This window comes from Orcinus orca, chromosome 20 (genome assembly GCF_937001465.1).
Source record: "Orcinus orca chromosome 20, mOrcOrc1.1, whole genome shotgun sequence".
Taxonomy (NCBI): Eukaryota; Metazoa; Chordata; class Mammalia; order Artiodactyla; family Delphinidae; genus Orcinus; species Orcinus orca.
In genome coordinates this window covers 1,614,819-1,641,122 of record NC_064578.1, presented here as the reverse complement: position 1 = coordinate 1,641,122, position 26,304 = coordinate 1,614,819, and the positions used below count along the sequence as shown (strand labels likewise).

Genomic DNA, 26,304 nt, shown 5'->3' with positions numbered 1-26,304 from the left:
GGCTGTGCAAGACGTCCCTTGCCTAGTCCTAGAGGCGTCCTGTCTCCTTTCGTTGGGGATGGAGCTGTGGGTGCCAGGGTCTGGCTGCCTGGGGTGTCCCCCACTCCCAGGCCTGCCTTTCTGTGAGCAGGCGTCTCTGCAGCTCCTCGGGAAGGAGAAGAAGGGACGCACAGCTCTTCTGCTGCCTCGGGGCTGTGACTTTGCACTTGCAGCGTCCTGTCCTGGGCGCTGTGGCTTCTGTGGGGTGGGGGCGGGTTGCGGGGTGGATCCCACGCCTTCTGGGTCCTGTTGGCTCCAGGCAGCTGGGGGTTGACGTTCGTGGCAGCAGGTTGCCCCATTTCTCTGGTGCAGTTGGTTATTTTGGGGGAGTTGGTTTTACACTGTATTTTGCTCATCCCCTTCGATATTGGAAACAAAGTTTCAGTGCTAATTTATTCTTATCCCTAAGAGTGTTTTTGTGGATCCTGGTTTTTATGACCTTTTCATCTTTAACCTGCAAGCTAGAGAAATAAACCCTTTAAGACACATGTTAGTGACTGTTCAGATGCCTGGCTGTTGGCTGGTTTACGGGAACTGCCACAGCCCAGGACCCCTGAGACTTGTGCCTCCTGCTTCTGTTCTTGGCGCCGAGTGGCGTTTCTGGTCCCCCCACTGCTCTCCCCGCAGGGACCTGAGACCCCATGCCCTCCATCCTACTCCCTAAGGCCTCTGGGATGCGTGAGCACTTGTCCTGGGGCTACGTTTGCGTGGAAGGCACCTGGAGATGGAGCCTGGCTGTGCGGCATCTCCCAGAACAGGTGCACCTATGAAAGGGGGCAGGGGGTCATGGTGGACCCCAGCCTACCTGCCTCTCAGGTGTGAGGACCTCGGGGCATCTGGTTTTATTGTTTAACTGAGTGTTAAACAGTAACAAAATTGTTTTAATTTATTGTTTTAATTTATTTTATTAATTTAATAAAAAATCTGGTTTTATTGTTTAACTGAGTGTCCCCCCGACCCCTCTTTTTTTGCTCTTACTGAAACTCTAGGACCCCGGTAAAAAAAGTAAACAATTTTCTTTTTGTAAGTACAATATGTGGGACACAATTTCGTATTTTATTAGGACCCCGGCTCTTGTATGCGAGACAGGACTATAACTGGAAAGCCAAGGATATGTGCCTTACCCTCCTGCTGGCATATTCTCATAAGCAGAAAAGAGGATTACTCGAGATTCTTGTGAGCTCGCTTCTGTCAGTAGAGGGTTACACAAAACTCAGAAAATTAATATTATACACATTTCCCAAACTGAGCTGGATGAGTGACAATTTTGAATTGCAGAAGGATCAGTGTCAGCAGATATACTGTAGTGAGGCTCAATGGTAGGAGAGAGGGAGGCAAACACTTTTTCGCACATTTTTTATTCTTATTTTTGTATTTATTGTTTAAGATTTATTTTATTTATTTATTTTTGGCTGCGTCATGTCTTCATTGCTGCACATGGACTTTCTCTAGTTGTGGCGAGCGGGGTCTCCTCTTCATTGCTGTGCGCAGGCTTCTCATTGTGGTGGCTTCTTTCGTTGCGAAACACGGGCTCTAGGCGTGCGGGCTTCAGTAGTTGTGGCACGTGGGCTCAGTAGTTGTGGCTCGCAGGCTCAGTAGTTCGGGCACGTGGGCTCAGTAGTTGTGGTGTGCGGGTTTCAGTAGTTGTGGCACATGGGCTTAGTTGCTCCGCGGCATGTGGGATCTTCCCGGACCAGGGCTCGAACCCATGTCCCCTGCATTGGCAGGTGGATTCTTAACCACTGCACCACCAGGGAAGCCCCACACACTTTTTAATATTCGGCTGGAACTCCTCCCCCACCACAGAAAACAAAATTGGGCATCATTGTGTGAGCAGAAATAATGCCCAACTTGACTGCCTCACTCACGTGTTGACGAAAATAATCAATAAACAATCTATAATATGAGCAGAGAAGAGTTTTACGTGAGTGAAACTAAGGACTATAGCACAGAAGACTGCTCCAGAGCAGCAGGGTTTTCAGCACAGTTTTATATCTCGTCAGAACAGGGAACATCCGACAGGTCAGGGACACACACACTCCTTCAGGGTTCCCATGGGACAGACCGGCATGCGCACAGAGTCGGCGTGGCCTTGGCACCTGGGAAGGGAGGCTTATTGTGGAAGGAGGAGCAGCCCTGGCCTCCCGGGGAGGGAGGCATTTCATGTTATTTTCGCGTGGACACTCTCTGCTTCTGATCACTGTGGCCTTTTCTTTAACGGTTAAAGCAGCTGTACGGTGAGTGTCCGCTAGGCCACAAAGTCAAGCTGACTCAGGCGTGAGCCAGGGTGGCGCCCACACCTCAGTGTGCGAGCGTCCCTTTCTCCACAGGCTGCAGGCAGCAGCCCCGTGTGAGCCGCGCTGCTGTGCGCCGTTGCGGTCGCAGGTCACTCTGGAGGCTGGCTTTGCCGGCTGGGAGTTGGTGCAGGCACCGTGACCCGGCCCCCCCGCCGCGCAGCCTCACCTCTGGGCATTTTAAGTCGCCTAGCCTTGTCTTGGGAAGGTTAGAAGCTTCTCCTGAGACGGCAGTGCCCCCAGCCTGTGTGGACGCCCACTTGTGGATGCTCGGGGTGCGCCAGCCCGGCCCCAGCCCTAGAGCATCTGCTGTCCACGGCGCGCTGCTGCGGGTGGCGGCTGGTCTCCTCTCCCGGATGAGCTTTTGCTCAGAGAACTCACAGTCGGCGCTTGTGGACGTTCTTCTTGCTCCTTGGAAACTGGAAATAAGGGGTGACCATGCTGCTTGGACAGACCTGATTTTTCCCGAGGGACCCCGTTCCTCCAGGGAGCCTAAGGAGTGCTGGTGGGGTTTAACCCCATGCCCAACCTGCCCCCGCCTGTCCTGAGCCACGTCCGTGGCCGCTTGTTCACTGATGGCAGCCTCGGTGTCCATTCAAACCATGGTCACGTGGTGGGACTGATGAGCAAGGGGCAGAGGTCACGTGGTGGGACTGACGAGCAAGGGGCAGAGGAGTCGGTGCTTTAGGGCAGCAGCACAGGGCGTTCTGACCTGCTCACCAAGCAGTGTTCTGAAACTCAGGGGAGGCTGAAGTCCGCTTTGTAAGAGAACTTGGAAATGTTTCCCAGGACAGCTCTGAAAGCTGAAGATATTTGGTTTTAAATCCATCAAAATAAAACCATTAAGATCCCCAACACTGAAAGGGTAAGTGGTAGCAGTAGTTGAAATAGGATTATTCCTGTTGTTCACCAACAAGTGGCAAAGGGCACGAGAGATTCTCGGCTTTGAATCCAGGCTCCGTCACCTGAACGTGATGAGACCTTGGGCGGATTCTACCCTTTCTAAGCATCAGTTTCTTCATCAGTAAAAGGCGAGTAAAAGTCGTGAGCGAGGGTTGCTGTGAGGGGATGACGCGTGTGAGCGCTTAGTGCTCCTTGATCCCCGGGAGGCCGAGAAATCATTCACTGAGCGTCCGACGCCATCAGCCAGCCTCGTGCCTGCTGGGCGCACACGGTCAGCCCTCAGGACGCAGGTTGCCCTGAGTGAGGACGGCATCCTGGGCTGTGCTCTGGGCCTCGCGTCTGTGGACGCCTGCTCTGTTCTTTTTTTTCACAGTATGGACCAGCCGAGCGAGCCCGAGGTTGCCCCTCAGATCTGAGGCTGCTCCTTGAACACACAGGCTTGCCGGTGTCCTGGGCGTTCATCTAGGCAGCCGGGATGCGTCACTGAACAAAGCAGACGGAAGGTCACATGCACAGTGGGCTGGACCCGGTGGGCTCTGGGGGAAGCGGGTGCTACTGGGAGCAGTGGGCGGGGATTTTGTGCTTGGTGTTGTTTTAAACCAGGGGCACCCATCAGAATCACCTGGGGGAATTGTTAAAAAAAGAGAAGTCCAGGCTCTCCAGGGCGGGCCCTCGCTTCCCCAGGAGATTCTGATGCTCAGGGAGTCGTGGGGTGCAGGTCCGGCTTCACTGACTTTGGTAAAGGACGTTGGCTCTGCCGCTTGAGGACTTTGGGCTCAAACCTGCCATTGCCACTGAGTGGCTGTGTGATCTTGGACGGGCTGTTGGCTATCTGTGTGGGGAAGGTACCACAGTGCCCGCTCCAGGTTTGAGGCTTTGTTTCACGCGGGGCCCTGGGGCAGTCCTGCCTGAGGGGGGCGGCCCCCGCGTGACTGCCCCGCGGAGATGGTGGGGGCCCTGCGCTCACAGTCACTGTCTGCCAGGGCGGGCAGCCCTCGGCACGGCACGTGGTCACAGGTCACAAGCTGTAGGGCGTGCTTTGCTTCTGAATGATAATGTCCTTAGGCCAGAGTATTCAGCTTGTGTGTAACTAGCATAATCTTAGAATTAGGCAAGAATGTTCAGCTTGCACGTTAGCCTCATCCTAGAATTAAAACAATCAGGATGGTCTGTGGGTCTAGGCATTTCCCTTTTCCCTTTTGGTTAAGTTTTTATTTAACAGGAACTTTGAAAACTGACATACAGTTCTAAGTAAAGGTATAGATAATGGTTTAAGACTGTGAAAGAATGAACTGAGCACATAAAGTTTTAAAAACCAGAATGACCGAGGAATAGATAAATTGATCAGTGGAACTGAATAGAGAGCCCAGAAATAGACCCACACAAATATGCCGGCTAGATGTTGACAAAGGTGCAAAAGCAGTTTGATGGAGGAAGGACAGCTTTTTGAACACATGGTGCGGGAGTAGTTTCCGCAGGCAAAATGAAAGAAATGAACCTCGGTGGAAACCTCACACCTTGAGCAGCAATTGATTTAAAATGGATCACAGATTGCAACATAAAATGTAAGACTGTAAAACTTTGGCATGAAAACACAGGAGAAAACCTCTGGGACCTGGGGCTAGGCAGAGGCTTCTGAGACGTCACACCAACAGCATTATCCATGAAAAATAAAAGAGAGAGTGGACTCAATCGAGATTAAAAACTTACGCTCCTTGAAAGACCTGTTAGGAGCTGAAAAGAAGCAACCGACCAGGAGAAACTGCAAACCACATATCTGATAAAGGACTAGTGGAATGTCTAGAAGAAAGACCTCTCAAAACTCAACAGTGGAAAGTCAAACAATCCAATTGGAAAGTCGGCAGAAAGCAGAAACAGCTCTTTTACCGGAGGGGAGAGGCGGCTGGTGAGTGAGCGCGTGAAAAGGAGCTCAGCAGCGCTAGCCAGCAGGGAGACGAGGACAGGAGACAGCTGGACACAGCAGGGACCCTCCAGATGCCGGCGGGACGCGGAGACCCCGGGCCTCGCGCCGCTGCTGGTAGGCGTGTAAGACGGGGCAGCGGCTCTGGAAACAGATCGGAAGCATTTCTCGCCGTTAAAATGTCCTCACCTTGTGGCCCAGCAAGCACATTCTTGGGCACTTATCCCAGAGAAATGGAAACTCATGTTCACACAGAACCTCCACATGAATGGCCATGGCCGCTTTGTTTGTAATAACCAAACCTGCAGACACCCCGAAGGCCCCTGTCTGGGTGAAAGGTTAAACATGCGGGTGTGCCCCTAGGCACATGCTTGGGCCTGGCCGCCTGGGAGGTGTCAGCAGACGCGGCTGAAAGGTCGCACGCCCCATGCTCCCACCTCTGTGACATCCTCGGCGTCCGAGCGGTAGACAGGGAGCAGGTTAGCGGGTGCGCCGGGGAGGGAGGGTGGGCGTGTCTGGGAGGCAGCACGACAGGCGCACGTGGAGACTGGTGCGATCTGAACGAGGCCCGGTGTTGGTGCCAGCAGGGTCCCAGTGTCGCTTTCCTGCCCTCGGTGTCACGCTGCCGCTTACACAGGATTCCCAGAGAAGCAGAAGCAGTGGGAGGGATGTGTGTGGGGACAGCCAGCACCCACTCTAAGGGGCTTCCCACTCGGAATTGGCTCACACGGCTGTGGAGGCAGCCAAGCACGTGCACAGTCTGTGTGGCAGGTGGACAGGCAGGGGGCATCGTCACCAGGTGGCACCCCATGGGCAGGAGCTGTTTGGAGTCTCCAAGATCGGGGACAGCCTAAACTGCCTTTTATTATTATTTTTTTAAATATTTAATTTATTTATTTAGTTTGTCCATGTCACACAACCTTTTATTATTATTTTTTTAAATATTTAATTTATTTATTTAGTTTGTCCATGTCACGCAGCATGTGAGATCTTAGTTCCCCAACCGGGATCGATCCTGTACCCCCTGCAGTGGAAGCGCAGAGTCCTAACCACTGGACCGCCAGGGAAGCCCTTAAACTGCCTTTTAAAGCTCTCACCCGATCAGGCCAGGCCCACCCAGGGTGATCTGTCTCTCGAGTAATTTAACATCAACCAACTGGGACTTTCTATCACATCTGCAAAGCCCCTTCCCAGCAGCACCCAGAATCGTGTCTGACTGGGTACCTGGGGCTGTGATTCGGCCTTGGCAGGACACTGACGTGCTGTGACAGTTGACCCGTTCGGACCCTCAGGATATCTACTGCTGTCTTCTTCTTTTTTTTTTTTTTTGCGGTACGTGAACCTCTCGCTGTTGTGGCCTCTCCCTTTGCGGAGCACAGGCTCCGTACGCGCAGGCTCAGCGGCCATGGCTCACGGGCCCAGCCGCTCCGCGGCAAGTGGGATCTTCCCGGACCGGGACACGAACCCGTGTCTCCTGCATCGGCAGGCGGACTCTCAACCACTGCGCCACCAGGGAAATCCTGCTGTCTTAATGTGATGTGGATGTTCCATAATTTTTGAAAAACAAAATATTAAGTTGTACAACTTGAGGTTGACGTAATTGCATTAGTGGAAAAGTGTATTTTCTGGAATATTAATATTGGTATTTAAAAACAGATTCATTGCTCACTTAAATGTTTCTGTTATAATCTAAATACCATCATCCATTAAAAACAAGTCCCCTGATGAATAAGCTTTGGACCGTCAAATTTTACATCGTCCCTTTTGCTTTTTGAACTTTCTTTCCCACTTCATTTCCTTCACAAGATTTTATCCTGTCAGCCAGGCTGGTGCATTCCTGTGCAACAGAAATACGGATAGAAATTGAAGCTGAAAAATGTATCTACTGTAACCGTGAGGCCTGGAGGGTTAAAAAAAAAAGCTCTTCTGGATTGAGGTCTCATTACAGTTCTTAGTACACAGTTGAACAAAACAGGGTAAATTATTACCAGTTTATAGTTAACAATGCAGTGTTGTGAATTTACCCTTGAGATGGATGGGGTTTAGTGTTAGTTAATTCCTGAATCTCTGGACGGTTATGAGTAATCTATCACTTAAAATGACGCAGGGTTCAATGTTGGTTCCATTTCTGTTTTCAGTTTTTATAGTTTGAAGTTCTGAGAAGCTGTGTTTACATAAATAAATCTGTGGAAGATGGAGGAGGTCCTCATTTCTTGCAGGTGTGTGCCAGCAGTCTTAGTGGTCTGTCATCACAGATTACTTTGATTATCTGTGAGCTGAAACCCTAAGTAGGTCCTGCGTGCGCTTTGTCAGAGGCGAGTGGTAAGGAGTGACCCCCGCAGAGCGCCTGCTGTCTTACGTCTGGATGGACGGGGTGCCTGAATGTGATTGCGGGGAGGCTTTGTGAAAGGGAACAACCACACTGGCCAGAGGTGCACTCCTGGGGCATCATCTTTAGGACATAGAACGTTCTGGAAGGAGGGCGTCTGGGAATTGAGGCCCTGCGGAATCTGCACACCGAGGGGCCCCCGACAGTCAGGTGCCCCGGGGCTCCCTGTGCTCTAGCTTGAAGCTGGTTGTCTCAGACCAGCATTTCCTTGGTCTTAAGGTCCTTTAGGAAACAGAGGTGTGTTTAGTCTAACGACTTTGCCGGATGTTGGCGTGAATCCATTTTAACCTGTTTATTTCCGGCAGACATCTCAGACCTTGAATGTGCTCGTGTCCATCGTGATGTCCTATCGGGGTGAGAGGGAACACCTTTGTGTGGGTACCCTGTGTGTGACCTCGGTACCTGGCCACTTGTGGTGCCTGACCTGTGGGTAGGTGGTCAGGATCTGGTGGGTTAGTTCAGGTGTCACTGATGATTAAGTAGCACGGCTGAGAAAATGCTGACGCCTTTGAGTGGAATGCAGGCGATTATGCTTCTTTTTTAGGAAAATATCCTGTGGTCCTGCCATTCACTTCCGCATGACACGGTGCCATTTGTGCCTCTGCTTTTGGGGACATTTAACAGGGTGTGGCTGGGACAGGGGCTGGCTTCTCATGGGTGCCTTTGGGTTCATGGGCTTTCCTCCTGTAAAAGCAGGGTTTCCCCGACTTGGAGTTTGGAGAGAGAGATCCAGGCATGACATTGCTCTCAGGTAACACTGCTGTACATCTCGAGTGCCTGTTCTTTCTGCACAAAGCACGGCGGGAAGCGCTGAGGGCTGGAAGGTTAATGAGCAAAAAATCTTGACGACTGTGCTTAGAGACGAGCCACTGGCTCCCGCGTGTTTAAACACGTGTCTCAAAAAATAAAAAAATAAATAAACACATGCCTCCCTCCGGAAAGAGCCCCCGGGGGGGCACAATTCTTTTGTAGCATCGTTTCCTTCGAAGCAAAGTCCCCGGATCCTTGGCTGTAGTTCCTGCACTGGCCCAGCAGAACCCAGAGGTCAGTGCCCGGCGGTTCCCCCGCAGCCCCTCCGCAGGTGTTCGCCCCTTTCTGTCATGACACTCACATCCTGGGATGGAACTGATAAGCACAGTGGTCACGAAAGCCCAGATTGCACGTGGGAATTCGCTGGATGCAGTGAGTAAGTCTCAAGCTGCTTTTCATGCAGACCTGCTCCTTCAGAAACCTTCCTGCACAGTGACAGCTGTGACACCTCTGTCTCTTCTCTGTAAACATGTAAATATTTGTAACCCGACTCTCCCGACAGTGCCAACAAGGAGCAGAGCTAGACTCTCCATTAAGAAGCCCAGCCCCGGCTCGCACTTTGCCCGGTGTCACCCGTGCACGTAGCGCAGCCCTGCCGGGGCCTCCCCTCTGGAGCTCGGGGCGTGGGCGCTGACTTTTGATGACTCTGTGCTCTGACAATGAACGCTGTCGTGTTAAGGTCTTCTTTTCTCTGTGATTCTTTTGTTCCCTAGCGTCGTCCCCCAGACTACAGTAATTCTCAACAGTGATCGGCAGAACGCCGTTGTAGCCAAGATGGAAGACCCCCTGAGCGGCAGGGCACCGGATCCCCTGGAAAATATCATTAGCAAGTCAGTAGCACGACACCCCACCTCTCACCGCCACCGCTGGGGCCCCGGGGACAGGGCGGCGTCCTGGGGCGCCCGTGTCGTTGGGCCCAGGGTTCTCCGCGGCCAGGGTCTGGGGAGGACGGCCTGGCCTGTGTCCACCGCCGCGCGTGCCGGCGGGAGGTACCCTGTGTGCTCACCACGATGCGCGGATCCCGCCCTCTCACCTCACTCCCATCTGTCTTGTCTGTCCGAGCATGTCGGGTCGGCGACGTCCCCTCTGGTTGGTGAAGTGGCGGAGACGTTTCGAGGTGGTGCCTTTTCCACCCCTTTTTCTTTGGAGACGCTTTGGCTGTACCCTGGGTCAGAGGCGGGAGTGCGTGGAGGGCACCATCGCCCCTCGTGTGCTGGCGCCCCGCCGGCGTCGGCCCCACCGCGCTGCTTCCCGGCGAGTCTCGCAGGCCCTCCTGCAGCCGGTCCCGCTTCTACCTGGCTGTAGCCCAGGTCCCCAGGGCCCCAGACCCCAAGCAGACCGGCCGCGGGAGGTGGGTGCGGACGCTCCGGGCCGAGGCCGTGGGCCGGCAGAGCAGCAGAGGGTCCGTGTGCCTCGTGCCCGCGAGGGCGGAGTCGTGGCCAGGTCCGGAGCGTTTAGCGAGGTCCAGCCCCCAGGATGGAGCCCCCCGGGGTTTGCCTCGGCAAGCAGGGACCTCGCGCTGCTTCCCCTTCCCCGTGCGCGGCAGCATCTCGAAGGAAGTCGAAAAGGTCATTCAGAAGGCAGTAGCGTGCCTCCGGGTAATGGAGCCCGTTTCGGAGCTGGCTGGTGTCTGGTTTCCTGGCCGTGCCTTACTGCGCTGTATCGGGGTCCCTTGTGGTGCTAAGGATGCCCCCCAGGAGATCCTCGACTGGCTTTTTTAGCCCCCTCGAGCGGTTTCTGGCAGTGGGCTAGTTGGGAGTGAGAGCTGCGTCTTCACAGGCCGGGTCATTTCTAGGACATCTCTCGGGACGGAGTGGATCGGTGCAGTCAGTCTGGGTCTGCAGACATACTTTCTCTCACTCAGCCTTTCCTTTGACACGGCCTCAATCTCACCCTGATTCAAACGTCAGCGTTTTGTAGGGTTACCTCCATGATTGGAAGGGAGCGTTCTAGGCCTTGAGTCACAGCGGGTTGTGATTTCACTTCTTTTGTGATGTAAACATGTTTTTAAACGTTCCAAGTTTCATACAGTTTCTTGGAGCCACAGGCTGTCTCCTGCTATTAATCTGAGTAGAAAGAGCTGAGGGAAGGCTGGTGGCCCAGTGCGTGTGCAGAGGTAGCTTCTGTGAGACGTGAAGGGGAGAACGTCGGGGTACAGAACCGTCTCTGCGTGTTGCTGTGCTGCTCTCACCACACTGCTGGTGTCTCTGTTTCCCGCGCAGCGCGGTGCCCGGGCGTCGGCAGAACACCATCGTGGTGAAGGTGCCAGGTCAGGAGGACAGCCACAATGAGGACGGGGAGAGCGGGTCCGAGGCCAGCGACTCCGTTTCCAACTGTGGACAGTCAGGAAGTCAGAACATCGGCAACAACGTCACCCTCATCACCCTGAACTCGGAAGGTGCGTCCTCGAAGCTGCTCCTCTTCTCCGCGTGGACGGTAATGGGCGTGCCGCGGCTCTTGAACAACTCGGGCTGAAACTACGCGGGTCCATGACACGTGGACTGTTCACTAGTAGTTGTTACAGCGTTGTACGGTCTGCACACGGGGAGTCGTGAATATGGGGGCGCTGCGTTCACGGGGGGCCCACTAGCAGTTACGTGTGGATCCCTGACCACATGGAGGGTCGAAACCCCCCACATTGTTCCGGTGTCAGCTGTAATTTTTTCCCCTGCTTTTTAGAAAAGTAATATATGTTTATTGTTTTTGAAAGATGCTAAGATATGAAAATGACAAAGAAAGTACAAATAACCGGAGACATTCCTCATCCAGAGATCTCTAGAAACCCTCTGGGCTTTTTCTGCGTTAACATACACGCTAGATTTACGATTTTGTAACTCGCTTTTCCCCATTGCATAGTAGAAATCTCTCCACGTTGATACAGATTTACATAATCGTTTTCAGTCAGGTGTGCTTATTGAATCTAGCTCTGGAGGCTTTCCGATGATGGACAGCTGTAACTTGAGAGGTAGCGGTTGGCTCACCTGTCTGACCACAGCTCTGTCCTGTGTCTCTGATGAGGGCCTCACGCAGACTCAGAGGGGCCACACGTCCACGTTGAGTCCACGCTGCCCCTGCCCACTGTGATATAGGGGGAGCATCCTTTCTCCTGCCGGGTCTGGGGTCCACTCTCACCTGGCTCTGGGTCCAGGTGGTGGCCTGGCATGCCCTCCAGAGGGTTCCTGCCACCTGGCAGCTTTGCCCTTCTCTTGAGGGCTGAGTCAGTGTTTCCCAAAATAGCGCAGAGAGAGAGGCGGGAACTGGGCAGATGTAGCGCCGTGTCGCTGGGTCCTCAAGCCTATAATTTGTTAACTAGGAAGGGGCTAGTGAGGTGTTTCTGCTTCTCCGTCTGAGTCGCGGATTTTTCCTAAGAGCACAGTATAGGTTTTTGTACAGAGATTTTCCTGTTAGACTTGTTACCACATCTGGAGCATTGAAAATGTTTTCCTTAGAACGTCATTCGCCTCTGACATAAGTTGCTAGGGTTGAGGTGGCAGAGCAGGGAGCAGAGAAAAAGCAAACTGGGCAACTTAGGAAAAATTGAGGTCTAACTTCCATTCCATAAAACCGACCATTCTAAAGCAGACGTGCCGGTAGAGGGTGCACATCACCCCTGTCTGATTGCAGAGTATTTTTACCACCCCAAAGAGACCCCACAGCAGTACCCCCGTGCTCCAGCCTCCAGCCCTGCCACCTCTGATCTGCTTCCTGTCTGTGGGGTTGCCTGTTGTGGATGTTTCATACGAGTGGAAGCACGTGGTGCCCTCCCGTTGTACATGCACCAGTCCTTCATTCCTCTTTATGGCCGGATGACGGCCCATCTAAGTGTGTAGATAGGCCACACTTTGCTGATCTGTCACCCATTGATGGACGCTGGCGTTCCCACTTTCTGACTGTCACAAACAGTGCTGCTCTGAACGTTTGTGTGTAGGTTTTTGTGCGTGTCTTCATTTTTCTTGGGCTGATACCTGGGAGTGGAATTGCTGGGTCAGGGCAGCTAGTCTCTCTACTCATTAGACTTGAGGAAAAGAGGGTTGCTCCTGATTTCATCTTAGTGGATATCGAATGAAAATTACATCTGTAACAATTGCAGAGAAAGCTAATTGTTCTTATTCTTTTTCCATGTGGATTTTGGGTAAATACTCCTGTAGGTCTAGCTGTGTACTTTAGGCCTAACTTGTTTGGTTTAAACGGCCTCAGCTCTGAAACATGACATTGGATAATTTGGGGGGAGTCTGGGGTTATCATAAAAACCAAAACTGTCATCTTTTAAGTTTGTATGCCCTAATGTGATCTGATTAATGTGAAATATATTTCAGGGGGGACTGCAGACTGACTCTAATGTGAGCTTACAAAAAGGGATCCGAATTTGAGCTTATTAGCATTAAAATCTGTAGGGAAAAAAGTACAGGTTTTCTGTGTGTGAGTGCAAGCTTGCTGCCACTGTCCTCGGGAATGTGTCCCCCCCCACCCCCCCGCAGTTCTACGTCCTGAGAATGTCAGGTTGAGCCATCTCGGTTGGCACGGGGTTTGGGAAGATGGAACAGAGACTGCCGGTGTGTGCACGTAAATGTGGGCAAAAGAGCTAATCTGCGAACGTCTCACACGGGCCTGCAGTGGCGTCCTGTGGCCAACATCCGTTGACATTTATGATGCACTGAGAGTCGGATTCGCTGCTTCCCTCCCGCGTCCTCCCGGGACCAGAATAGCTTGCTCGACTGGGGAGCGTCCAGTCAGCTACTTCCTATCAGAGAAATGGGGATAAGATGTAGGCGCTGAAGGGCTGGAGGCTCGGCCTTAGGTGGAGTCATCTTACTTCCTGATAAGAGCCCAGGGCTGCACATAGACAGACGTTCTTCTCTTCTTATAAAAGTATTTCTGTGCCTGATTGCAGAGAACCACAGAGTTTCAGAATGGCTGTTTCTTAAGAATTCCGCATTGTCTGCACGAATTGGCATGCCGTCCCCTAGCAGATCTTTATTATACTGGAGCGGTGCCAGGGGATTTACCCGTGCGTTAATCGGCAGTGCTGGCTGTCACGGCACCAGCTCCGTTTGGATCAGAGAAACGCTGACGGTGGGGAGCGGTGAGCCGCAGGCTTAGCTCTTAGCTCTTGCCCTTCTCTTCCCCGGCACAAGGCCTTCGTTTACCCCGATCTTTGGGAAGTACTGAAAGTGTGTGGGGTTCATCGTTCCAAGATTAAGCTGGTGAACTGAGTCAGAGAAACAGATTAGCCAAAATGGACCAAAAGTGGGATCTGTGCATTAATGAAGGGATTTAGTTAGATTCTTAATAAAGAGTTTAATTCCTGCCGTTTATGCATTTGATAATTCTTACAGAACTTGACTAATCCTGCATGTAAAACGTTTGGTACTTGCCTTTAATAGGGAAGTACTTCTGTTATAATTGAATTATTGTCAGAAATCAGCCTTGTATATGTTGCAAAGCCCCAGTCAGTGAAGTGATTTATACTCACGTATCTGTGAGTATAAATAGATACAGATACTCACATATCTGTGCTGGGGTGGGGGGCAGGGCAGGGAGATGAAGTCTGGGAGGAGCGGGTGGTTCAGCAGGGCTGTCAGGCACAGCACGGGGACCCTGGGGCACCTTCTCCGGGGTGTTGCTGGGCTGTGGGCTACGAAACAAGATCAGTACAAACTGCTGTGTTCACGAAACTGCAGCTGTACGTGTGCTGAGGAGGAAGTTTAGCCAGAAACATTTCTTGAGAATTTGTTCACATAATTTATTTTACGTGAACTTTTCTTAACACAAATTCTTTTTATTTTAAAGATTTGTTTTGATGTGGACCATTTTTAAAGTCTTTAGTGAGTTTGTTACAATATTGGTTTTGTTTTATGTTTTGGTGTTTTGGCCGCGAGGCATGTGGGATCTTAGCTCCCCGACTGGAGGTCGTACCTGCACCCCCTGCATTGGAAGGCAAAGTCTTAACGACTGGACCGCCAGGGAAGTCCCTGCATAAATTCTTTGTGTATTTGGTAACATTAAAACGCATTTTAGCAGCCGTCATAAGTAGGCTGCTGACACGAGCAGGATTAAGAAAGAGGAGTAGTGTAACAGGATTAAGAAAGAGGAGTAGTGTAAGAACGTCAGTGGGTCTTTGTGCAGGACCCCGTAGTGAATGGTCACTGATCCCAGATCAGAGGAGAGTGGCCGGAGGGTGGCGTCACAGCATCCCTCGCCGAGTCTCGGGTCGGCATGTGGGACCCAGCATGGGGACACCCCGTCTCTGCCCAGCGCTCCCGCTCTTTCTGCCAAGTGTCCTTGGACACTCGCTCTTGTCACGGTTTAGCTCATGACGACTGTGCTCAGCGGGCGGGATTCCCCGGAAGAGGCTGGGCTCCGTCCAAGGTGTGGCCACGTGGTTCTGTGGGGTAGGCCCAGCCTCGGGGGGATGGAATTGGCTGCAGTGCCAGAGACGTTTGTGTTTTCCCTGTCCCTCCAGCATTATCCTGTATGTAACCTAACGCTTTCGAATTCCCAGTTTAAAAACCCCAAATTGTCAATCTGTCCATGGCTTAAAGACGTCACGTCAGTCCCAAAGGAGCAGAGGCGCTTGGGCCGCAGGCACACAGTTTACTGCCTCTAAAGCAGGAGGGCAAGCTGTCAGGCTCTGTGGTCGGTTGGAGTGTTACCGATTCACTGCAGGTGTCACCCTTGAATGAGGCTCACAGTCAGGGTGTAAACACCTTAATTCACAAGGGCTCAGAAACAGGCGACAGCTTCCGAGGACGGAGTGTGGTCCATGCTGGGAGGCGGCCCACAGGGCCTGTTCTGGAAAGCCTCCTTGAGCCCCTTCCCGGGGCCACTTGGTCCCCCCCACCCCCAGCCCGCACCTCACATGTAGAGAACTTCGTAACCAGCTTGGGCAGCCTTTATAAAAGCCCAATGGAAACCCAGCCTGATCCCTGCTCGTGGGCACGAGGTGTCCTCTGAGGCTGGCCCAGAGGTGCTGGAGCTGGCCTCGAGGACCTGACCTCATGTGACCCCCTGGGCCGTGTGTGGACACCCCGTTCACCTCAGAGCCTGCGTCGTCACCATCCCTTGGGTGGAGACTGAAACGCCTCCCTGGTGGTCCCCTCTCGTGGCTGCAGAGACCAAGCCTGTTGTGAGTGATCGCCGAGGGGGACTGGCGCCCGGGGCGTCTGGGAGCCAAGGCAGCACGTGTCCGAGTGGCCCATCCTGGGGGCCCTTCCCTCCATCACAGCTGCCCGCACAGGACTTAGAGTCTTCTGGGGCCCCCTGGACGGAACACCGGCGTCTTTGGAGAGAGCCCGGGCGCTGGGCTGGGCTTGGTTCCGGGGTGGCATTTGGAGTGCTGGTGACCTCCCAGCCTGCGTGACGTGTGTGCAGGGCATACAGGCTGCTGTCGGAGGACTCGCAGTTTGCCCTTTGCTTTGGAGGAGTGGTGACGCCTTGTGTCGCGTTTTCTCAGAGTCCCTGAGTTGCAGTAAGGCATGTGAAGTCCTGGCACGTAGGAGGCGTGGAGTAGATACTGTCTTGCCTTTGCCCCACGCGATTAGCTCCCACGCCTAGGCCCGGGCCCCGCCGAGTGGCTCGGAACCAAGGCTCCCTGGTGTCAGTGGACGTGCTGGTGTGTGCATCAGCTACCTCGGGACGTGTGCCGGTGCGTGTGTGTGCGTGCCTGTATGGACGTGTGTGTTCTGCGCATACACATGTATGTATGCATGTGTGTCAGCGGGTGGGGAGCAGGGGAGGCATGGCACAGGTAGCTGCTTTATCTCTCTATCAAGTCGGCGACCCTGAGACCGTGGCCATCTTTTTCGTCTTGGGGCTTTCTCCCGTTCGTTTCATTTTCCTAGAACTAAAATAGACCCTCACAAGAAGTATTTGTATTCTGAACTGTTTGGTAAGAAAGTTGAAGCTACTGCTGAAGGTTTTTCTTTGAATAGCGTTTTTAGAAATGTCAGTTAATTTAATTAAAGATTTAAATGATTGGAATAGAAAGCAAGTTTATTTTTCTTATAACTCAACTGGTAGTTTTTAAATAAAGCCACTAGAATCTATTGTTTCAGATGCCAAAACTGGACCAAGCTATTTTAGTAAAATAAATATATCCTTTCTGAATTGTCAAAAGGCAGATTTCTCAAATATTTATGTGGGCTGGTGCTCCGTCTTGTTTTACATTTAAAAGACGTGATTCATTGTCACTGGTGGGAAGCTGGGCCCAGGCTGGGCTCGGGCTCTCGGGTCGGGTCAGAGGTGACTTGGGGCGGAGTCAGCAGGTGTGGTCCGCGCACCTGGGTGAGGACTGTGCGCCCTAGCGTCTGGGCCAGGGAGCGTGGAGGCGCTGCCATCTCCTGGGAGTGCCTCGGCAGTGACCGTGCAGCCCTGGTCCTCCCTGCCCCCGGAGGGGTCCTCTGTTCCCACGACAATGGCCGTGTTAGTCAGACTTGCTGCAGGCTGTGTTTCTTGTCCGCCTAGCTCGGGCGTCTTGCTGGTCAGATGACCACACACCTGAGACTCACAGCATGAAGGAAGTTAGGTTGTAGACAGGTTATAAAATGCCTTGCAAAATTTTGAGGTGTTTGAAAGAAACTTTCTGGACAATTTCCTACATTACCAGAGATGTTTAAGCCATTATTTTCCGGAGTGATAGGGAGGGAAAATAGTTAATTTTTAGACTAATTTATTTTTTGGGGGGAGCAGTATTCCCTGAAATAATAACTTCTGTAGGAATTTAAAATGCCATGTTTCCTCCTCCAGAATGTCCTGGTAATACTCCTGGAGGCCCGTCTGCCAGCTCTGGGGCTGGACGTTCATCCGTGGCCACGTGTCAGCGGGGGCTGGGCGAGGAAACAGCCCTCGCGGGCCCGCAGAGCCCGTTCCAGTGGCCACGCGCGCCCTCCCGCTCACGGTGGCCAGCCGGTCGCTTCCTCACTGAGCCCGTCCGGCCCTTTCCATGTTCTCATCTGCAGCACAGCTCGCAGAGATCATCCGTGAAGCCTGGGGAGTTTCTGATCGGTCTGAGGATGGTCATTCTTTATGTAAAAATGAGGCTTGGCTTTCCTTTGTGAACGCTTTCATTCATTTAACTTGGTGTTTTGCCTTCATAAGAATTAAGTTTAATAGATGAGGTTGCTTTTTCGTTCCTTCCTCCTGGATCAGTTTGACAGTGTCTGCCTTTACCCACGTGTGACCCCGCTGTGTGCGTGGGATGGCGTGGCGTGGCCCCGCCTTTCTCGGTTGTTGCTGGAGCTGGGAGGCTGAGGCTGTCCGGGGTGGCGTCTGCAAGGAAGGTGGCCCTTGCTCTGGCGCATCGCTGTTGGAGCAGTAGGGCCAGGTCTGGGGCTTGGACAGGTGGGGCGCTCCTTGTCCCGGCCAGAGAGCCGAGGCCCCCTTGCTGGGGGCTGGCAGGACTCTGTCCCTGACCCCCAACCCCCAGCCCCGCAGCCTCTGGTTCTGTCATGGTGCATGTGCGAGGGCTCTGGCAAAGAGGATGCTTCCGGGGCTGGGGAGCCGAGGAGGGGGCGCGTGTGCGGGCAGCCCCCGGGGAAGCCGGCTCTCAGTCGGAGTCAGTGATGGAGAAGCCGAGCCGGCCTCGCTCTTGGACGGAACGGCCATCCCGCCACCTCCACGCACGCTCAGCGTCACTTTGATGAGATGTTGACTCGCAGTTTGGAAAATGATGCTGAGCTCCTGCCCAGCGTTTACTTTGCTTTAAAGATATTATCTGAATGCGGGAGCCGGCCTTGTAGAATTCATGGTACTTGTTTCTGAGAAAAGCGCAAGGCTCTCTGGCCCCGTGGCAGTGGGGTAGAGCCTGCAGCCCACTGTCCTTGTGTCCAACGTGGCGCCCCTCCTGCAGCGGCCTGCCCCTCCCCTCCCACTCCCCTCCCTGTCCCTCCCTCTATTTGCTTGTGGCTTGATGGCCGCAGGTGGAGGGAGGGTGGTCCTTCCACTCTGTTTGGTGTAATTAAGCCTGTGATCCTACATTCGCTGAGGGTTTAGATCCTGAGCACTAGACCCAGTGCCAGGCATAGAGTTGCCCAGTGTCTGTAGGTAAACTAATAAACTCTCCAGGAGTTGGAGCCTTCTTGGCATTCCAGGGATGACTGAGAGACAGCGCCTCTAAAAGTCGCTTTCCATCCACATTTAGATCACGTGTCCACTAGCTTTCCTGTAGGCAGGTGAACGTAACAGGTGGCTGCTGGCGAGAAAACTGCACGTATCCGAGCCTGTGCTCGTAGCTCTACCTCTTCACTTCTAAACCATCCGTGTTCCTGAGAAATGATTCTTCTGACTTATCTCTTATTCCGAGTTCCAAAAATCAGATCTGTGATTTGTTCTTTGTCCTTAGCTGAAGTCAGGAGCTCAGCCTCCCTGGCCCTTCCAGCGGCCGCCCTGGCCCTTCCAGCGGCCGCCCCGGCCCATCGGTGACGTGGTCGTCTTGACGGGGTTGCAGAGCCTCGCCTGGTGTCGGAGGATGTCCTGTGATTCAGGAGCCCGGCCGGGAGCGGCTGCCTGTGGCGTGGCAGGGCAGGGGGTGCGAGTCACAGACCGGCTGGCCTCTGGGCCTCGTGCTCTGTTCCAGGCCTGCGGCAAAGCCAGGCGGGGCTGGCTGCCCTTGTGGGGACTTCTTTGCGCATAGAGGCCAGAATGTAAATATCAGGACATTTCAAAACAAATCGCGTGAGAAATCTTGAAACAGTGATGACCCTGTTGGCTGGGACACGGCTTAAAGGCCCGCCGGCCTCGGCAGGAAGCTGCGTCCCTCTTAGAGGCTCTAACTCTGCCCCTTATCGCCACCCAGCGCTGGTGCTTCCAGGGGCCGCCTCTCACACCTTAACTTGCCTCCGCGTTAGGATCAGAAGGGAGCGTTTGGAGAGCGGCCAGATGGCCAAGCGAGTCAAGAGTCCTCTTGATTTGTGATCATACATGGCGTTTCCTTTTGCCAAAGGATAAGCCTTTTTAAAGTTGATGTTTGTTTGACAGCCGTCAAGCCTTTTCACACACGTGGTCAATCCTGCAACTCCTGGGAGGCTGTGACAGAGAGGGAGGCTGGGTGGGGGGCGCTGGCCCACTTGGTCAGGGTGTAGCCGGGAGGCCCAGTGCCCACTGTGTGCCTCCCAAATCGTCCCTCATCCCAGACGGAGCTGGCGGGGTGCCGGTGGGCTCGCAGACAGGGGTCTCCCGCCTCTCCTCCTGGGCGGGAGGAGCGCCAGCTGCCCTGTTCCTCTCTGTGAGCCCCCTGCCTGTCCTGGGGACGGCCCGGGCCGCCTCGCTGGAGGTAGAGAGAGCGGGGGCAGTGGCCGGAGCTCACCGAGACCCCTCTCTCTCGCAGAGGACTACCCCAATGGCACGTGGCTGGGGGACGAGAACAACCCCGAGATGCGGGTGCGCTGCGCCATCATCCCCTCCGACATGCTGCACATCAGCACCAACTGCCGCACGGCCGAGAAGATGGCGCTCACGCTGCTGGACTACCTCTTCCACCGCGAGGTGCAGGCCGTCTCCAACCTCTCGGGCCAGGGCAAGCACGGCAAGAAGCAGCTCGACCCCCTCACCATCTACGGCATCCGCTGTGAGTGTCTGCCGCCACCACCGTGCCGGCCGCGGGCGGGCTCCGCTGGGGGTGGGACCATGCTGTCGGGGGGAGGGGGCTCTGGGTCAGACCTGGGCACGGGGCCAAGAGAGGACTTTGCGGATTGAACGGGCCAAGAGAGGCCTTTGCGGATTGAATGTTTCCTTTAGGAAGGGCTGCCCAGGGCACAGGCAGGCCACCCGCCTCGCCCCTGTCCTAGAGGGCTGGGGTTCTGGGCTGCCGTCGCTGGTGGGGCCGGGGACCTTGTCATACTGACCTGGATCCCCCGCGTGGCTGTGAGGGTGGCGAGGCTGGAGTCTGTCGTGATGGCATCGTCCGGGTGACATCTGGAAGGGGTGTGGCGTGCCCGCTTCCTGCTCGTCAGCACCTGCTGGCCTGGTTTCACCCGAGAGCCCGCCCGACCCAGAAGGCGTTCGACACGGCTTACGATAAAGACGCGCGGGAAGCACGTAGGCTTCCAGCAGAAGGGTTAGGTGGTCACGTCTGACAAACCTGGTGCTGGAGAGTCTGAGTTAGCGAAGCGGAATGGAAAACCAATTACCCAGAGTTCACTATCTCACAATAGAGAGGGGGTGCCACCCTGCCCGGGGGACCTCGTTGCTCACACAGCTCTGACGGCGATCCCCGGGCCTTTGGGTGCGGACGGTGAGAAGCAGGGAGAGGAGCTTCCGGGAGCCTTCATGCACGGGCGGAGTTGTCTTTCCTGTGTCTGCACACTGACCGTGGTGGAAGTTGGGGGGTGGCCTGGCTGCGGGTTTTCCTGACAGGTACTCAGCTGGGCGTCCGGTCCCTGCCTCACCCCAGGGGGCTCGTCCTCCTGGTCCCCAGCTCATGGCCCCGGCCATTCCGAGTCCCCGTGTGTGTCTCGGAGGCTGGGAATCATGTGGGGTGGCTCCTGAGAACCCACCCGTGGGACGCGCTGAGGTCAGCCCTCGGAGGGGGGAAGAAAGCCGGGCACGGCGGGCAGAGCCCAGGCCAACTGACAGGTGCGTAAGGGCTTTGCCGTCTGTGTTCTAGGCTTTGTGAGGCCTGGGTCGTACCTGCCGGGCTCTGAAAGCAGCCGCTCTCACAATGCGGACGGATCGGCGTGACCGTGTTCCAAAAGAATGTTGCTTTCATGGCAGGCAGCGCCCCCGCTCTAGAGCACGGTGCCAGCCGGGACCCTCACAGCATGCCGGCTGATGCCAGGGGTTCTGGAAACCTGAGCCGGAATGTCAGGCTTGGACTGAGGGTCACCTGGGGGCCGCCATGGCTGCTGTGTGTTGCAGGGGTCACCGGTTCTCTAGGCAGCGGGGTGGTCGTGCTTACAGTGGAGCCAGCGGTGGGCCGGAGGGTGTTTTGGTGCGAGGCCGGCCTGCCTGCGTTCTCTCGGAGGCTCCTGTGCCTGGGAGAAGGGTGGGGCGTGTCTGGGGGCTGGCTGGGAGCCGTGTGGACAGCTGCTGTGTGTAAGCAGCCCAAATTGCCCTGTACATTTAGCTTACGGTTTTTTGTTTTTTCTTTTTTTTCTAATGTTTTGGTCTCGCCGTGCAGCATGTGGGATCTTAGGTCCCCAGCCAGTGATCGAACCCGTGCCTTCTGCATTGCAAGCGCAGAGTCTTAACCACTGGACCACCAGGGGAGTCCCTACAGTTTCTTTTTCAGGCAGGGGAAGCCTGTGGGTGTCCTTAAAATAGAGGAATTCCTGACCCAGAGGATACATTTGCCACCGCCAGCCACGCCCACCTCGCTGTGGACAAGACTGGACTTACATTTTTCTTTTCTGAGTGTCAGAAGTATTTTCCTCCCTTTCTTTTTTAAGGGAAAAAGCCCAGCATTTTGAAACACATAGGCGCTTCTTCTAGAGAGGGAACAAGGTTACTGAGGGAGAGCGAAGTCGTGCGGGATGCCACCTTCTTCAGGGTTCCCAAGGGTTGACGGGCCTCCCAGAAATTTGGATAACCAGCCGTGTAGTTCGTGTGCTCTGTGCAAAAGTAGATCATTATTGTAACTGAAAAAAAATTGGCCACGCTTTCATGAGGCATGTGACCTAAGAATGTAGCAGTTGCCTTTTTCCCCCTCGAATTGAGAATGTCATAGCCTTAGTTCTTAGGGTTTTTACTGGTGGGTCACATAGGCGTCTGCTTAGGCTGCGGGACACGCCTGGCTGATCTGATGAGAACAGAGATGAGGTGGACGCGCTCCCCAGCGTCGACAGGTCCTTGAAGACGTCTGTGAGGGGGGCGCCGACGTGGTGAGATCCCACGAGCCCCCCAGCAGCTTGGGCACAGATGGAGGAGTCACATGTCCACGGAGGACTGTCGTCGGGTCAGCCCCCCTGGGGCAGAGATGGTGTTGCTGCCGGGGCTTCGCTCGCGTGCGGCGGGCTGCCCGAGTGGCCCGGGGCTGCTGTACCGAGCTCCGCCGACAACACGGTGCCCTGTCCGGGTCTGGGGCCACGGGGCTGAGACCATGGCGCCGGGAGGGCCACGCTGCCTCACAGGGCTACGGATGAGTCTGTCTTGCCTCTGGCAGAGGCCCACAACTTGTGGCCTTTGCGGGCTGTAGCAGCGTAACTCCAGTCTCCGTGTCCGTCGTCACGCGGCCATCTGCTCCTGTGTGTGTGTCTGTGTGTCTCCTCTCCTGAGGGCAGCAGTCATCCTGCACTTAGAGCGCACTGTACTCCAGTGTGACTGCATCTGCAGTTAATTAATCACGTCTGCAGAGACGCTGTGTCCAAGGGAGGTCACGTTCCCAGGTCCTGGAACGGACATGAATTTTGGGGGACACTTCAGCACAGTACGCAGGGCCTGGGTTCTTTGGAACCTGGGTGATCAGGCTCCTCTGGGCCCAGCATGTGTCTCTGGGAGCTGGGAGGAAGTCGTGGTTCATGTGGGCTGGTGGCGGGACGGAGCCTGTGAGAACGGACGCGAGTGGGCGCCCTGGCTCACAGCAACCTTGGAGCTGCCGACCGCGGCCACCGGGCTCTCCTCATCACTGAAGAGCGGCTTCACTCATAGTGCTGTGCCCAGTGCCTGCGGCTCCCGTGTGTGGGGAGGGGGGCCAGCCTGGCTCTGTGGCCGGGACGCTGGACTCCGCGGTGCCCACACGGGAGCTGAGACCGTGACGTGAAGAAGTCAGTTGCCAGCACTCAGGTTTCTGCTTCCCTCTCCCTGGAACTCGAGGCTATGTTAGCAGTGCCCTGGTTTTCATTCCGTTGTGACCGATAAGCCCCACGCCACTCCACACCCCTCCCTGAGTACACAGGGTTCCAAGCCCCGCGCCTTTTTTCTTGTCTGTCCTTCCTGCGGTGCATCTCAGCCCCTCGTGGGGCTCACATGAGAGCCGGGAACCACCAGTGTCAGCGATGGGCGTCCTGGAAAGGGGGAGGTGGTCAGCAGGGACGGGGACCCGCTCAGATCTTCGGGGGGCGCCCGGGCAGCACTTGGGAGCAGTGCATTAGTCTCCCCGGGCTGCTGGGGGGCTACGTGGCTCGTCTGCGGACGGGCGCCCGCTGCTGTCTGGGCAGAGGGAGGCGCTGCTGGGCTTTCTGTGGCCGTTTCTTCTCCACTTGGGTGGGCTCTGGAGGCCCGAATTTTAAGGCTGGTTCTCAGTCCTCACTGATAACTCGGTTTGGAGCTGAAGTGAGGAGATTGACGTTCTTATTTCATGAGGTTTTCTTAGGAGCATCAAATGACTTGAGATAAAATGCTTCAACAAGTGTGAAATACCAGTTAATTCAAAGTAATCTTTTTATCACTCATTGTAAGAGGTTCCTCCTCCTTTCACTCAGCTGAGGTTGCTCAGGGCTGGCAGAAAAGTTGAAGAACGCTTTTAGCAAAGTCAGAGGAAGCCCACCCATGAGGCTCCGGGGGCGGAGCCGAGCCCCCTGTGCCCTCCTGCAGCACGGCTCTCGGTGGGGGTCGGTGGGGGAGGATCGGTGCTGCTGGCTCCTTCCTTAGTGTTTCCTGGCAGCTTCCCGGGGGCATTTGCCATCGAGCTGGAGTCTTGAGTCACTGTTGGAAGGAACTATGTAATAAGATGTCTTAGAATTTGAAAATGGCTAACGCACAACTCTATGAATGTACGTTTTTTCTTCGAAGGATGTAAGCCAGGTTTTGAACTGGCAGATTGGTTTTTACAAAGTTGAATTTAAGTATTAATGTTTTCACTCATTTCTTATGCTTGTGTGCCCACGTGTGTGTTGTATATATTCTCTTCTATTACTAGCAAGCTTTGGAATTTTGCATGATCTCATTAATCCCTAGAGGCATTCGGAAGGTGTTTTCCTTGCGAGGGAAGGCATGAGGGGATCTGAGGGTGGCCTGCAGGGTGTCCTTCTGTATTGGAGCAGGTGCCTAATGAGGTGGTTGGACACGTGTGGTCGCCACTTCTTCGCCTGTATTCGGGCTCCTCTGCAGCTGTGGTGGGTAGTTGGCTCCTCCTGTGACTGTAGAGCTGTAGTTAGTGGTCGGGTCCCCTTGTGACTCTACGGTTCTTGTTCTCATAGTTGGGCTCAGTCAGTATCTGAGTTCTGTGGTAACTACAGTGGGTAGTTGGGTTCTCTTGTCACTCATGTGGGTAACTGGCCGGAGCTTTGTGAGCCCCACCCTGCATCTAGAGCCGTACCCGGTTCCGTCTCAGTAAATATTGTGATGACTCAGTTAGCTTAGAGATGACCTGGAAACCGGCGAAGAGGCGCTGCCTCCTTTTCTGCAGGAGGACAAAGTGGGGCCGAGACTACCTTGCAGTTGATCTTCTCTGATCCTGTAAACCCTGCCCCTCCTTAACCCAGTTTCTTTTTATCAAGGTGACAGACGTGTTGGTTGCCTTTCTGTTTGGAGTCAAAAATGCCTTAGGCTATGTTCACAAAAAAGTTAAGTGTCTTTCCAAGACAAAAGAAACTTAATACAGTAGTTAAGAAAACGGAGACTTCCTTTGTTTTGGTTATTCCTAGGGTCTGTGCTCTCCACAGAGCAGAGTTTAGGGACTGGGCATCGAATGATCTCTCAGCAGCCGCTCCAAGCTGGGTGCTCTTAGTAGCCATTCCAGCTGAATCTTTTTTTTTTTTTTTTTTTTTTTTTTTTGCGGTACGCGGGCCTCTCACTGTTGTGGCCTCTCCCGTTGCGGAGCACAGGCTCTGGACGTGCAGGCTCAGCGGCCATGGCTCATGGGCCCAGCTGCTCCGCGGCATGTAGGATCTTCCCGGACCGGGGCACGAACCCGTGTCCCCTGCACTGGCAGGCGGACTCTCAACTACTGCGCCACCAGGGAAGCCCCGAGCTGAATCTTTTTATTATTAAATTTTTGAATTTCATGCATTTATTTTCCCGTTAATCAGCAAAGCTTCATGACCAGCTAGAAAGGAGGTCACCCTGTTGAAAAGCATTTTTTGTGGTTCCCGTGTTCCTGACCGTTACTCCCTGTTGATTCAGCACAAGGAAGAAGTGAAGTGGTCCAGTGAGAGCTGGGTGGGCTGGCAGGGAGGGGCCTCCATCTGCCACCCGGTTTCCTCCTTGCTGGTAAGTGGTCTCAGATGCCCACATCCCGCACTGAGAGCTCGCCGTGGCGCAGAGGCGGACAGCGAGGGTGCCAGAGGGCTGCCCTGCCCTCTGCGGCCAGCGGTCCAGTGGAGGTGATGCCCACTCGGCTGGGCCGGGCTGGGCATGCGGTGGGGCCCCAGGGAGTGGATTATGTCCGCCTTTAGGGAGTCTCATTCTGATGGAGGGAGGCAGACGGAGAGGCAAGGGAAGTTCTGTAGGCTTCAGACTCAAGTAGCAGTGGAAGGAAGTCTTCAGCTGAGTTGTAACCAGCATTTGGGCAACAAATGTGTGAGCATCTGTCATGTGCCTGGACGTTCTGGGTTCTTGGCAGGCGTGGACGAGGAGAGCAAAGAGCCCCGTGTTTGTGGGGGAAGCGGTGTAAACGCCATCAGTATCTAAGTTCTCTAAAGTGTTAGAGCGCCGGGACGGGGTTGGCGGTGGGAGGATTCTGGGGTGAAGTGGGCTGGTTGAGGGGAGGGTTACTGAGCTCTCGCTGGAGCCCAGACTTGAGAGGAGGGAAGGAGGCAGCCAGGCAGGCATGAGCAAGGAGGAACGAGCTGGCGTTCCATCTCGGCCTCAGAACCCTAGAGGCCGTGCGTGAAATCAGGGTGGACGGTTGGAGCGCGGGGCATCCAGGACGCTTGTGCGAACCCTCACCTCCAGCTTGTTGCCCGACTCCATCTGGTGGGGGTGGATCACGTCAGATAGGTTAAAGCTGAATAAATGAGAAGCGATCATTGCACACGACAGGCAGGCGTGAGGCGGCTCTCGCCCGTCACGCTTCCTGTTGGCGCTGCGCCCTGACCGCCAGCCGCGCGGAAGGCCCGTGCCTCACAGAGGCTCCC

At 54.6% G+C, this 26,304-nt stretch overlaps 1 protein-coding gene across 8 annotated transcripts in view; it reads left to right on the top strand.

Annotated features, from left to right (window-relative positions):
- Window positions 1–26,304, top strand: part of BANP (BTG3 associated nuclear protein) — a 107,438-nt gene that overhangs the window by 41,667 nt on the left and 39,467 nt on the right. For 5 of the 8 annotated variants that reach the window (XR_007474546.1, XM_049704099.1, XM_004280068.4 and 2 more), the window contains exons 5-7: window positions 9,070–9,186; window positions 10,579–10,754; window positions 19,680–19,919. Coding sequence is in view for 7 of the 8 variants with exons in the window: in XM_049704099.1 (XP_049560056.1) it covers window positions 9,070–9,186; window positions 10,579–10,754; window positions 19,680–19,919 (533 nt within the window). In the remaining variant the exon portion in view is untranslated. Of the gene's footprint in view, window positions 1–7,295; window positions 8,591–9,069; window positions 9,187–10,578; window positions 10,755–19,679; window positions 19,920–26,304 lie in introns of all 8 variants that reach the window. The other 3 variants (XM_004280069.4, XM_012536860.3, XM_049704100.1) reach the window with 2 other exon arrangements.